At 38.1% G+C, this 13,387-nt stretch overlaps 1 protein-coding gene across 2 annotated transcripts; it reads left to right on the top strand.

The window, feature by feature from the left end:
- Positions 1 to 3,596: 3,596 nt before the first annotated feature.
- On the top strand, positions 3,597 to 12,950 carry LOC130550401 (nucleolin-like). Of its 2 annotated transcripts, none has more exons than XM_057327856.1 (17): positions 3,597 to 3,731; positions 4,782 to 4,877; positions 5,030 to 5,162; positions 5,240 to 5,368; positions 5,469 to 5,606; positions 6,767 to 6,886; positions 7,075 to 7,197; positions 8,089 to 8,175; positions 8,361 to 8,484; positions 8,641 to 8,777; positions 8,961 to 9,087; positions 9,175 to 9,311; positions 9,392 to 9,518; positions 11,233 to 11,390; positions 11,471 to 11,597; positions 11,913 to 12,193; positions 12,314 to 12,950. In XM_057327856.1, the coding sequence occupies exons 1-17, from the start codon at positions 3,714 to 3,716 to the stop codon at positions 12,370 to 12,372; spliced, it is 2,121 nt and encodes a 706-aa protein (XP_057183839.1). In that variant the 5' UTR covers positions 3,597 to 3,713; the 3' UTR covers positions 12,373 to 12,950. The 2 variants fall into 2 exon arrangements, with proteins under 2 accessions (XP_057183839.1, XP_057183838.1); XM_057327855.1 differs by having other exon boundaries at positions 5,237 to 5,368.
- Positions 12,951 to 13,387: the final 437 nt, after the last annotated feature.

Raw genomic sequence — 13,387 nt, 5'->3', positions numbered from 1 at the left:
ACAGTAAATATACTTAATATTTCAATAATTAACTGTCATCAAGTGCATTTTGATGTACAGATGTGCAAATGCTCATAGAACTACAAATGCACCACTATCTTCTCTTGTCAAGGCCACTCACTCATGATGTTATGAAAACAAAACGCATCGGCATCAGTATAATCTGGCAAAATTGACCCACTACATAGAGAGTGAAGGAAGTGTCCTCCATTTTCACATAAAAATAAATAAGCAACCACTTTCAAAGCATCCAATATTTATTTAACAACACCTACTCCCAACACAAATGTATTGAATTGATAGAGCCATCACAGAGGAAGTCCACAGACAAGACACAAACAAAAATCCATAATCTCCTAGAATCAAGTAGCATTTTGGTCCTCAGCTCATTTTAAACAGAAATCACCCTGTCACCTCAGAATTCAACAGGTCAATCAAGTTATAGTGCAAAATAAACACTTTGAAATCTGCTGTTTTCTCTCAACAACAATAAACAATTTACAGCATTTCCATTGAGCCACCACAAGGAAAAAATAAATAAAATGCAGTATCATCTGCTCCTAAACTCATTTTAAAACAGAAAACAACCCGTCACATCACAGTTCAACAAGACAGGTAAGGGTTAAACATTTTAGTGCATGATAAACATTTGGAAATCTGTCAATTTCTCTCAATTAGACAAGACAAAAAGAAAAGCTAAATAATCTGGTAAAATACACAATTTTAATTCTAAATAATGGGGAAGAGCATGTTTAAATTGGAAATGCTTGATTTCATTTGGCAAACACATCTTACACTGGCATTTTTCTGGACTTTGAATGTGCAAACTGGTGTACAATATCTTCAAAATCAAGGGCACTAACAAGTTCATCTTCGATGGCCAGGAGAGAAAGTGCAGAGAGCCGTGTCTGTGACATTGTGGTCCTCAGCTCATTTTTAACTCGTTTCAAAACAGAAAACGACCTCTCACCCTCGCAGTTAGACACAGGCAATTGGTTAAAAACAGTCTTAGTGCAACAAATAAACATTTGGAAACGTTGTCTTAAGTCCATGTCTCTCAAGAGCTTGCAGCAGCTGTACATGTGAAGTCTCATTCTGCACAAAGTGCTTGAACTGAATAAGTTCGTCTGACAAGGAACCATCCAGATCTGTCGGATAAGTGGCGGTGAGACTCGAGACCCATCACCGCTTCCCTCAACGGTCGCACTCGCAGCAGAATCCGGGCCGTCGGTTGAAGATGCTGCCTGGGGCTCTTCGCTCTCGGGGCTGTGAACATTAGCTAGCGCCGGCAGTGAAGAAATGTCCTGGCTAGCTGAGCTGTCCTCGTTGACGGATGCTGCCTTAGCAGAAAAGTTGCTAACGTTTACTAGCGTGAAGAAATTCCCTATTTTCGGTATATATTTTAAATTTTCTGCGTTCCTGATATCCTTCTACTTTTTTAATTTCCGTTTAGCGCTCCCACTTAGCTTCTCCATGTTTGCATTTTTTGAGTTGTGTTGTGTAGCGGCGCTTGCCGTCACACGACCGGCTCAGTGCACGTTGATTGGCGTCACCGCCCTGGGCCCTTTAGAGGTTGTGGGCCCCTGGGTAATTGCCCAGTTGCCCATATGGTTAATCTGGCCTTGTCCAGGAGCAGGGTTGGAGGCCAAACACATTTTTTTTCTTAAAATGCCCTTCAGCATCATCGTCCCATGCCCGGAGGCGCCGTCGCCACGCAAAGAATCATGGGAGCACAGCGTGTCCATTAGTTGTACCCTTCAAAATGTTTCATTCTGAAGGGCCCTTTGAAGTGGCCAGTTATGAGCCCTTCAGTTTGGAACGACCCTTCAATGTGTTGGCCATGATTGTTTTCACTCTGGAGTGACATTCAGAGGGCGATATATTCGGTTGGAGCAGACAGAGACTTAAAACTGGCATTCAAATCTGCCTCCACTTTCTTAGCAATGCCCAATTTACAACAATTCACTCAAATATTTTTTTTCTTTGCTACTGCAACTTCTATTTCATATCTATGCAGTTCCTAAATGGAAAACTTCGGAACCTTCTAACCTATACAAAAATTATATATCTTAATATTTGAATCCTTAATTCAATATTTGGCCCCTAATTTACCTGCACTACACACAAAAAAGGACACCACTAACATCTCACAGTGTTAAACTGTCCGCCTTAAAACCTGGATCTCATGAATTAAGGATAAATAAAAAATATATACACTGAGAGTTAATTTGACCTTTTTTAACACTGGCGATTTTGCTGTGTGCCTAAGAGATTATTAGGGATTATGCCAGAAACTCAATATTGAATCTGGCTGGCTATAGATAAATTATAATTTTGATATGTTATTTTTAAATGCAAAAAACACCATCTAATAAGATTGAAAGTTTCTGTTTTGGCTACAGTAAATATAGTCACTTGCTTAGACGCAAGACTAAATTGCTTAGTTGTCTGTTGCAGAATTACAGGAGCTAAAGGAAGCGTTTAAAGAGTTAACCAACACCTCAAATATACAAATATAAATTAAAATGAAACAAAAAAATAAATGAAATAAATATGAAATATGTATGAAGTGTCATTTATTGAAAAAATACAGAATGTTTGTTCCGGGTAAATTAATACATACAAATAAAATACTGTATATGAACATTCAAGTGGTCAAACTTACAAAAACATACAATTAATGAAGACTTAATAACTGAATGAAAACTTAAAAGTTCCTGAAACATTTTAACATTTAAAAAGACTTCAGAAAGGGTGCTTTGCCACAGTCACACAACTCAAATTTTCTTCAAGATTCCATCTTGCTGCTAGAGCTTTTATTTTTTAGCTTGTGATGTACATAATTTGAGTTATCTGTAAATAACCCATAGATGTATATATAATTCAAAAAAGTTCCAAAAGAAAATTTATTCTCTAACAAGTTTGTGAATTGGTTAAGTTTTCAGTTAAATCAAAATTGTTCACAAAATTGCTGCATCAGTTGCACATGGAACCCCAAACCTGTTAAAACCATCATCATTGGACTGTTTCTGGGATATCTCTGCAACACTGCCTGTTTCTTTACTCTCGTTTCTAAAACTGTAGTGAGTCAGCAGTCTCAATGCCTATGATGAGCTTTGAAACATTTATAAAACGGTTTTGAACCAATTCCTTTAAGCACATTGTAAATTGTAGTTGGTTGTGCTTTGAGTCATTGCAGTTTGTGTGCTGTGCCAGGAGAACGTTTTCTGAAGAATTTTGAAAAAAAAAACTTTTCTGCCAACATGGATAGATGAAGTATTCATCAAGATAAATAGATTTATAGCATAATTTGTTTTGGTAAAACTGTGTATAACAGGGTTATACGTTCCTTAGTTAACTGGGGAATCAGGGTTTTAACACTTAACGTTACAACTACACGTGGAAACCAGATGTGCTGGTGTTTTAATGTTACTAAATACTTTTAATGTTACTACATCCAGACATTACTTCCGCCTTTGTGGTGGGAAATAACCCACTTCCGAGGTGTCTTGAAATGTAGGATTCGAACATGTGCGTATAGAAAACCCGATTGGACAGAAGATTGCGTGGGCGGGGTTTAGTTGGTTGCACTAAAAGCGCAAATCGAGCTCTCGTCTTTATCGTCCGGACAGAGCAGCACGTGTGACTGTAGAGTGTTATCTGCGCCACGCTCTCATTTATCTGCTTTAGTGAAGGAAGAATAGCGTTTAATCATGGTGAAGCTAGCCAAGGTAAGATATCTGCGAATATTCCTGACGTAATTTCAGACGTTGATTTAAATGTAAAAGGAGAGTTTTTTTTCTTCCTTTGATAGTGAGGCCTACGATTGGTTTATCCCTGCAGATTTAAGCTCATAACGTAAAAATAGTCTGCATGATAATGTAAGGGTTAGAGGGGTCCGATATGAACTGATTTCAGTGTGTTGTCGATTTTATCGGTTACGCAGAGAATCTGGTCTGACCATGCTGTTCCGTTATCAGGCCTCAGGTGACACGCGTGAAAAATAACAAAAGATTTTTAACGTGATTGTTCTTAGCATGCGTTAATTTAAAGCACAAGCGGTTCACCTAAGTCATTAAGATTTCTGCGACGCACAGGCCGTCTTTGTTTCGCATTATAAATCATTTTTTCGGATCGCGTGTCGTTTAGCCGATTAGCTCGATGCTAAGCGCCTCCATTTTGATTCCTGGAAGAGCGCGAGCGGACTTTTATCGAATTCATTTCAAAAGACAATGTCGTCATCAAATATAATTATACGATTTTGCTGACTAAATTTTTGGCAAAATACATATGGGTGTCAAAATAGTTTGTAGCTCTCTTCCGTAGCTAGAGCGCCTTGCACGTGTAACGTGAAGCCCACGTGGGTTTGTCCACGTGGGGAGTTTCACTCAGGACTCGCGTTTTAAATTTCATTGAGGGACACCGAAAGAATAACGAAGTGCTTTACTTAAGATTTGCAACCCATCCAAACGTTTAAAAGCAACATACAGACACGCGCGATACATTTTCCAAAAATTTGATCAGGGGGTTTAACATACTAGGTTTAATATCACTTTGAGTAATGGTACTTTTAACACAAAATAAAAAATACACACTGTTATTACATAAGACTGTAGTTTCTTAACGTATTGATTACCTCTTAACAAAAAAACTAAATTTTTGTGAAGGGTTGATTGGTATATTACATTCCCTTGACTAATGCCAATAAACCATTGTTTTAATACACAATTTTGACTAAAGTGATTGATTTGTTTTCCTAAATGAATGTGTGATTCTTGCAGGCGGGTAAAAAAGAGGCACCTCAGAAGAAAAAGGCCCCACCACCTCCGAAAGAAGTAGAGGAAGAATCCAGCGAGGAAGAGAGCGATGAGGAAGAGGTGAAGAATTGATTCAATTTTTATGGGAGCTGTTCTACAATGTTGCATTGTTTCAAAGCAACTTTATGTAAAAAAAAGAAAAATTAATTTAATCACATATGCAACATGATTAAAGATTTAACCACATCAATCATTTCAAATAAACTCTGCAGGCACCACCAGCCAAAGCTGCAGTGAAGAAAAATGCAGCACCTGTAAAAAAAGCAACAGTGAAAAACGGAAGAGCCCCAGCTAAGCAAGAGAGTGACGAAGATGATGATGATGACGACGATGATGAATCATCCGGTAAGCTGGGTTACTTTCCTATTTCTAAGATTTGGCCTATGTTCAGTGTGACTTAAATGTATTTCTCATGGTAGAAGAGGAGACTCCACCACCAAAGAAAGCTACACCTGCTAAACCAGCTGCAGCAAAAAAATCTGCAGCAACCCCCGCCAAGGGAACTCCTGCAAAGAAAGCAGCACCTGCTGAAGAGTCTGATGATGACGATGGTATGCAACTTGTTTTTATTGATCTGTGTTGTAGTTCTGAGGAATACTTTGCTGACATTAGAAATGTACTAGTTTGAATGAGTCAATCATGTATGCCCAGATGATGAATCTGAGGAGGAAGATGCACCACCACCCAAAAAAGCTGCACCTGCAAAAGCAGCGACACCAGCAAAGGCAGCGACTCCTGCAAAGAAGGCTGCACCTGCTGAAGAGTCTGATGATGATGATGATGATGACGGTATGGAATCGTTCAGTGTTTCCAATGGTGAAAACACTTATAATGTAACTTTCATATGACACTAGGTGTGCGTAAAGTGAGGCCATTGTTTAACTAACTCTTATATTGGTCTAAAGCATTATGAAATTAAAATTCAATTTCCGGGCATCTGCTGAAAAAACACTGTTAGCTTGTCACAGTTTTGCATGCGTCAGCTATTGAATAAACCACATTACATTGATTGATTGAACCATTCACAAAATTTTCTATGTAAAGTATGTATCTCTTTTATATTAGTCATTCCCACAAATCCTTCGTTTCAAGATGTCATACATGATTTTAACAAAAACACACGCGTCCCCAAATTTCCCCTTTATTCATTAAAACAAGGTGTGACATGTTTAAATGCATTAATTGAAAAACTTTTATTGACTGTTTAACACAATTTTTTTATGAAAAAGAAAAGGTCTTAAATCTCATTACCGTAAACTTAAAAAAAATGGTCAATCTCATAACATGTTGTGCTAAAAGATAAGCGAAACCACGATGCTCAGTTTTTATTATTCATACAGCATTAGACATTAATGAATTATATTTTAGTAGAAAATTGTACATGTAAAAAATTCACTGGAAAACTACTCGTATCGATCAAAAAGTCACGTACACAGCGTGACAAGATGATATTCAGTTTTTAACTAGAGAATTTTTGCGTATTCTGTTAATCTGTAAGACATTTGAAAGGTACTAGCAGATGTTTCTTCAAATTCAAACTTTTATGTAAATAACTTTGTGCAGAAACAGTCCTTTAATGTTACAGAGGATGAAAAATCAGTCAGGGACACTTTTTTCCTCTATTCATTTTTAAGAACAGGAATATTCTGTCAATGTTTTTATTTGAGATCATTTAGTAGAACATCCAATTGTTTTCTTCCCAGAATATTTGAAATTACAACATGTAAAGCACTCAGACAAATTGGGACTCGTGATGTTAATTATGATTTCAACAGAAAAAGCAATAGAAATTAATATTGTATTGTATGTTAAAATTATACTTTTTGCAAGGTAGAGAATAAAATTTAGTATGATCGTTTTCTGTTACATAATTGTCATAATCAAATCTTTACTGCCATGATGTTTCAATGGTTTTGTGAGAATGACCCATGTATGTGTTGCATTTGTAGACGAGTCCGAAGAGGAAGAGGCTCCACCTCCTAAAACGCTGCCGGGTAAAGGTGCTGCCAAAGCACCCGCAGCCAAAGCTCCTGTAGCTGCAGAGGAATCGGATGACGACGAGGATGAAGGTTTGTGCGAGATTAAAACTAGATTGGCCTGTAGCACAGAGTTCAAATATCCAATTTCAATCCACAGAGCATCCGGATTAAAAAGTTGTAATTATTTGTAAAATAATCATATTGACACCATTAATGCTTAAAGCGGATCTGATGTCTAGTTCTTGCATTCATGTTTCAGACTTGTTTGTTTTTCTTAGATTCTGAGGATGAGGAAATGGATACAACACCAGCACCCAAAGCCCTGGCCAAAAAGGCAGGTATGGTGAAGGCCAAGGAAGAATCTGAGGAGGAGGATGACGATGATGATGATGATGAAGAAGGTTCGATTGCAGAATGACTAGTTGATAATGTAGTACAATAGTCATTCATAGCCACACCATGTATGACTTTTGCTTCTGAAAAGCACACCTGCTTTTAAAGTGATACTTAAGGCTGAATCAGAATTTCCCCATGTTTTACTCGCCCTCAAGGCATCCTAAGGGAATGTGACTTTCTTCTTGAAGAATAATGAAGTCTGAGTTATAATAGCACGTATCCTTTTACTTCTAAGCGGTTGAATGGGGGGGGGGATTTTTTGAAGCTCAAAAGTGCATCCTTCGATCAAATAACGGCTCGACATGGCTACGTGGTCTTAAAGGAACAATACGGTGTTTTTAGGAGGATCTATTGTCGGAAATGCAATATAATATACAATAACTATTTATTAAACATTATCGTCAATAGCTTTGTTAATATGGATATTTTTCCGAAAAAATGCATTGATTTGCTTCAGAAGACCTTTGCAAAGACCACAGGCCGTGTTGAGCTGTTTTTTGATTGATGGATGCACTTTTTGGAGCTTCAAAAGATTGCCCCCCCCATTCACTCCCATTCTACCGCTTGGAAGTAAAAGGATAGATGGTATAACTCCGACAGCATTATTCTTCAAGGTCACATTCACTTAGGATGCCTTCAGGGTGAGTAAAACGTGTACAATTTTGATTCATGCCTGAAGTATCACTTTAAGGAAACCTTTGTCATTTTTCTATTTAGTGAAATCAAATAGGGCTTTTTATTTAAAGGGAATTTCATTTTCAATGTTTTTAAAAACCTTGAAAGATTTTGAGTGAATAGGGTTTAAAAGATGGGAGGATTTTCTTATTTGGATGACCTAATAAATGCGCTTCAGAATGACGTCCTCCATTTCCCCCCAAAATAATTTGGTTTTCCAGAAGCTCCTGTAACTCCAGCAAAGAGAAAAGCAGACAACAAGGACAAGGAAACGCCATCAGCCAAGAAAGCAAAAAGCGATGGAGAAGGTGAGACTTACACCCATCTGTTGTAAATTCATAGAAACACTATGCTACACTATGATGATCAACAAGGGACTTAATACTGATGTATGTGATGTCACCTTTTCGAAATTCTGAATCTGTCTTTACACAAAACAAAATTTTTACTGTCTTGGTCTAGCAAAAGCAATTTTTTTGGGTTGAATTTGCAGGTTTCAGTCTCTATCTTGGCAACTTGAACCCGGAGAAAGATTTCGATGAAATTAAGTCTGCAATCTCAAAATTCTTTTCAAAGGAAGGCCTTGAAATTCAGGATGTGCGTCTTGGCCAGTCCAAGTAAGTCTGGTTATAATAGCCGTGGTGCTGTTTTGAAGTGGATGTATTTTCTGTATTTGCAGAAATTTGTCTTGTTAGGTTTAGTAACGTTGGTGATCAAAGTGTTTAACCTGGTTCATGTGTAAGTGTTTGACTAAAGCGAGTCTTGATTTCTAGGAAATTTGGATATGTTGACTTTGCATTAGAGGAAGAGCTACAGAAAGCATTGGAGCTTAATGGCAAGAAGTTGATGGGCCTACCACTGAAACTTGACAGAGCCAGAAGTAAAGAAAACTCCCATGAACACAAGAAAGGTAATTTATGAAAAAATCCTGTGAACATGAATCTGACCATCTCCAGAGATGATGACAGCTTAATTTCCTCCCTGAACTCCCATGTGGGTTAAAGATAGTCAAGTGCTGATCTGGAAATATTTTCACGTAGTGCATGAAATTGTTAAGGTTGGATGTATCAGCGTTTTTACTTTTTTTCATCAGAGAGAGATGCACGTACCTTGTTCGTAAAAAATCTTCCATACTCCATAACACAAGATGAACTGAAGGAGGTCTTTGACCAGGCGATCGAAGTCAGAATACCAATGGACAACAACGGTTCTAGCAGAGGGTAAGAGACAACCACAACTTAGTGTTATCAGAATAAAAAAAAGCATGCAGTAAACATGGCTCATGTTTTTTTATTGGGGTGGGGCAGAATTGCTTACATTGAGTTTGCGACGGAAGCTGTTGCTGAGAAGATGATTGAGGAGGCACAAGGGTCTGATGTTCAAGGACGCTCCATCATTTTAGATTACACAGGAGAAAAGAGAGGGCAGGGCGGCAGAGCACCAGGTTGGTTAAATGGTGGTCTTGCCATCAGCCAAATGTCTTTAAGGTTCACGCTAACTGCTTGCTTTTGTTCTTTCTTTTAGCTGCTGGTTCAAGCAAAGTTATTGTTGTAAACAACCTGTCATTTAATGCAACTGAAGACTCTCTCCAGAGTGTTTTTGAAAAGGCAGTGAGCATCAGAATACCACAAAATAATGGCAGGCCGAAGGGGTAAGTACGGTGACTGTAAAATTCTCTCTTACTGTGTTACATTACATTGGATAAAAGCATAGCCAAATGAATAAATCTAAAGTGACTTACAAGTAGGAGAGCATGTTACTAATAAATTATATTTCTTGGTTATTTCAGTGTGTTGTAAAACTTGATTTGTTTTGAACCCAGTTTGTTGCTAGACCTTCATCAAATAATCAGTCCAAATTAGAATTAACTTTTTTCTATACTAATACTATGTGAAAGTGTATTAGTCGACTTAAAATTTAACGTATTTGTGTATAAGCCTGATACTTGTTGACAGTAGGTGGCAGTAATACACTAGTTTGCACATCTCATTAAAGCAGCCCTAACATGCGGTTTCTGCCAATCTCATATTAATCTCGAGTACCTATAGAGTAGTATTGCATACTTCGTATCTTTGAGGTGTATTTAGTTTGATTACATTTATAAAAGATGGATACAGCTGTATGATTTTTTCCAAAAGCAAATGTCGTGTGCGGGAGGGAGAGGTAGGCTGAACTAAAGCACGTGCGCACCCATTGCCAACAAAACGCAGACATCAGTTTCACTCACCACATGCGGTTCATGTCCGGTATCTTTTAGCGCTGGGACTGCTCCATATATCAGTTTCAAACGATTTCAAAATCCTGCGTTATATCCACCATCCAACATACAGTATGCTCTGTCTCTCCTGCACACAAGTGAAAGTGACGTCTGCGCATGCTCCTTGCTTCCGCGTGGGCGTGCCGTGTGCTTTTCTGGGAGAATTGTTCAATGAGGGACTAAGAAATTGTACGAAACTGTTTTGTTCGAAAAAAACATTCCGAAACCTGTACGATCGCTGGGGGAGTGTATCGAGCACAGAAATACTACGTAATACACCCAACTTGGTTTTTGACAAGTTGACAATGTTAAGCATGAGAAGACGGCCCGTTTAACATTGTAAAGAAGTCGGAATGCATGACACACTGTTGCAGCACCCATTTAAATGAAAAACATGATACAAAAATTGCTGACAAGCAAAACGAGACATCACATGTAAATTTCAAAGCAATAGATGAAGAGGGAGTGGTTTTTTCACATCAGATTTGTGTACAAACAAAAAAATATTGCGCCCAATAGTTCATTCAACTAAAGTGCCCAAACTTGTAACCCAATTCACAAGTCGGGAATCCTAATAAAATAAAAAAACGCACAATGTTCTATGCATCCCACCTTTAAAATGACAAACACTAAACTTTGCAAAGTTATGAATTACTATTAACAAGACTTTCTTTCCCTCATGTTTGTAGTCAGGGCCCATGTGTTGCTTACTCAAGAATTCTACCCGGGTCACAGAGTTGCCCCACTCGTCAATATGATTTCGCTTGGTCATTATTGTGGTTGGAATTTGTAATTACGATTTTTCCGACTCCCCTTCAAAGCAAAAGGGTTATCTGCTAAACCTGTTGATCACGCTTACCATAACAGTGAAGAGTTGAATGTCCAACTTGAAGCCAAAAATAATTTAAACTGAACTCTAGCAGCCACCAGAATTGGCTTTCACACTGCAAATTCTCCTTTTTTTGCGTTTGGATGGTGTAATTTTTTGCCTCCAAACACTACATTAACAAACATTGGGAAAATTGATGAATTCAAGTTCTTACTTGACTGGAAAATGTGACTAGTTTTATCATTGCTTTTTATGTATTAAAGTCATCTTTTATTTCAGATTTGCATTCGTGGAGTTTGATGATATGGAGGATGCGAAGGAAGCAATGAAGAGTTGCAACAACACAGAGATTGAAGGCAGAACTGTCAGACTTGAGTTCAGTCAGAGCAGGGAAGAAAGAGGTGGTGGTGGTGGTGGAGGAGGACGGGGGAGCTCTGGTTCGTATATTCAACTTTCTCAACTGTTTATTAGCCATTTCTATGCTCGTCATTGCTAACTGTCTTGCGTCTGCTTGAAGGACCCACAAAAACACTTTTTGTCAGAGGCTTGTCAGAAGATACTACAGATCAGACACTGAAAGGTGCATTTGACGGATCAGTCGGTGCCAGAATCGTCACAGATCGAGATACAGGATCCTCAAAAGGGTATCTGCCTTTAATTCCTTCTTTTTTTTTCAACGGTTTTGCTTCTCATGAGCTCCTCACTGTCTATCCAGTGGTGGTGTACGGATTCGCACGAGAAGTAGATTCAAATTCACATTCTATATGGTGTTGCCACTCTGTGGACAATTTTATCTGATGTGAGACAGAATTTTACTTAAAACGAGATGTTTTATTAAACTATAAATTACAGAACCAATGAAGTATTTAAGGTACAGCTTTCATGTTGCATTAAAAGCAAAAAAGTTATCTTTTATTGGTGTCTCTCTGCACCTTACTGACTAAATGTTGTTCCTCCAGATTTGGTTTTGTAGACTTTGACAACGAAGAAGACTGCAAAGCTGCAAAAGAAGCAATGGATGATGGCGAGATAGACGGAAATAGAGTGTCTCTGGACTATGCCAAGCCCAAGGGCGAGGGAGGCCGTGGCGGAGGCAGGGGAGGAGGAGGAAGGGGCGGTTTCGGTGGCAGAGGCGGTGGAAGAGGTGGCTTCGGTGGCAGAGGCGGTGGGAGGGGTGGTTTTGGTGGCCGTGGAGGCGGAAGAGGCGGTGGCTTCAGGGGAGGGAGAGGAGGAAGAGGAGGTAGGTTCAGAATAGCATGACATCAGCAGTGTGTAATGTTGTATACTATGCATACTATATTATGTAAAAGTGTGATAATACTCTGTTCTTAACCTTGTTTATAACGTAAAATGTTTTCAGGTGGACGAGGTGGATTTGGCGACAAGCCACAAGGAAAGAAGATCAAGTTTGACGATTAAATCTGTTATTGAATGTACTTGTTTCATCGCTTAAATCTATTTTGTCAGAGCGTTTCTAGGACATTCCAGAAAGCATCAGTAATGGATAACTGTACAGTGACCCCTTTGCTTCCCGTTTTAACTGTGAGTTCTGAAATGTCCCAACCATCCATGTACATCCTCATCTGCTTTGTTGAAGAGAGGCTCTTTCAGACATTTAGTATGTGAATGTTGTAATTTTGCTCTGCCGGTTTAGGTACATGTTGTACATGCGACCAGTGTTTCTTTTTTGTTATGGTGTTACGGTTGTCTTTTTCAACATATTTAATTTCCGGTTTTTTAGGTGATTTATGAAATTAATGTGCAGTACCTTTTTAATGTGCAAAGCATATTGTAACAATGGATTAAGTTGACTCCAAATATTTAGACGTGTAGAGCTCAGTGACAGATTTGAGTGGAAAAGGATGGCGGTCAATAAAAAAGAATTCTGATTTATACTATGAAATTTGTTTGGCGTGTTGGCCGTTTTATTTTTTATCCAAGTCAAACTTGTCAAAATGTAAAGAACTTACCATTTTGATTAAACCGTTTTTAAACTCTTTGGGATTTGGATTGTCATGATTGTGATATTCAATGATTGAGTGTTTTAAGCATGATTAATACTTTAAATTAGGGGTGCAACAACTATGTAATTTGTTGCTTAACCACCAAGGTACTCTGGTCTAAGATCAATCGATTGAACCAAAGTGGTTCAGAAACCTAGTTGATGTCACAGGTGGTGGAGTAATGTTTACTGATAAATAAGTTAAGTTCGAATAAATGTCAAATTATTGCTGTAAATATCGTACGGTTTACTTGAGACTTGATTTTATACTATTTTTGCTCTCTTGCTTTAGTCAACATGAAATCAAATTGGAAAATTGCAAGTGTTTTACAGTTGCAGTGATTATTATAAATTATTTATCCGTGCACACCATTATTTTTTCAAAATTAATTAGAACTTGTAATCTTTAATCAAAAACATTAAGATCCTCCC

This window comes from Triplophysa rosa, unplaced genomic scaffold (assembly GCF_024868665.1).
Source record: "Triplophysa rosa unplaced genomic scaffold, Trosa_1v2 scaffold300_ERROPOS259071+, whole genome shotgun sequence".
NCBI lineage: Eukaryota > Metazoa > Chordata > Actinopteri > Cypriniformes > Nemacheilidae > Triplophysa > Triplophysa rosa.
Note: the sequence above shows the minus strand (reverse complement) of the source record. Positions and strands in the feature narration are given on the sequence as shown.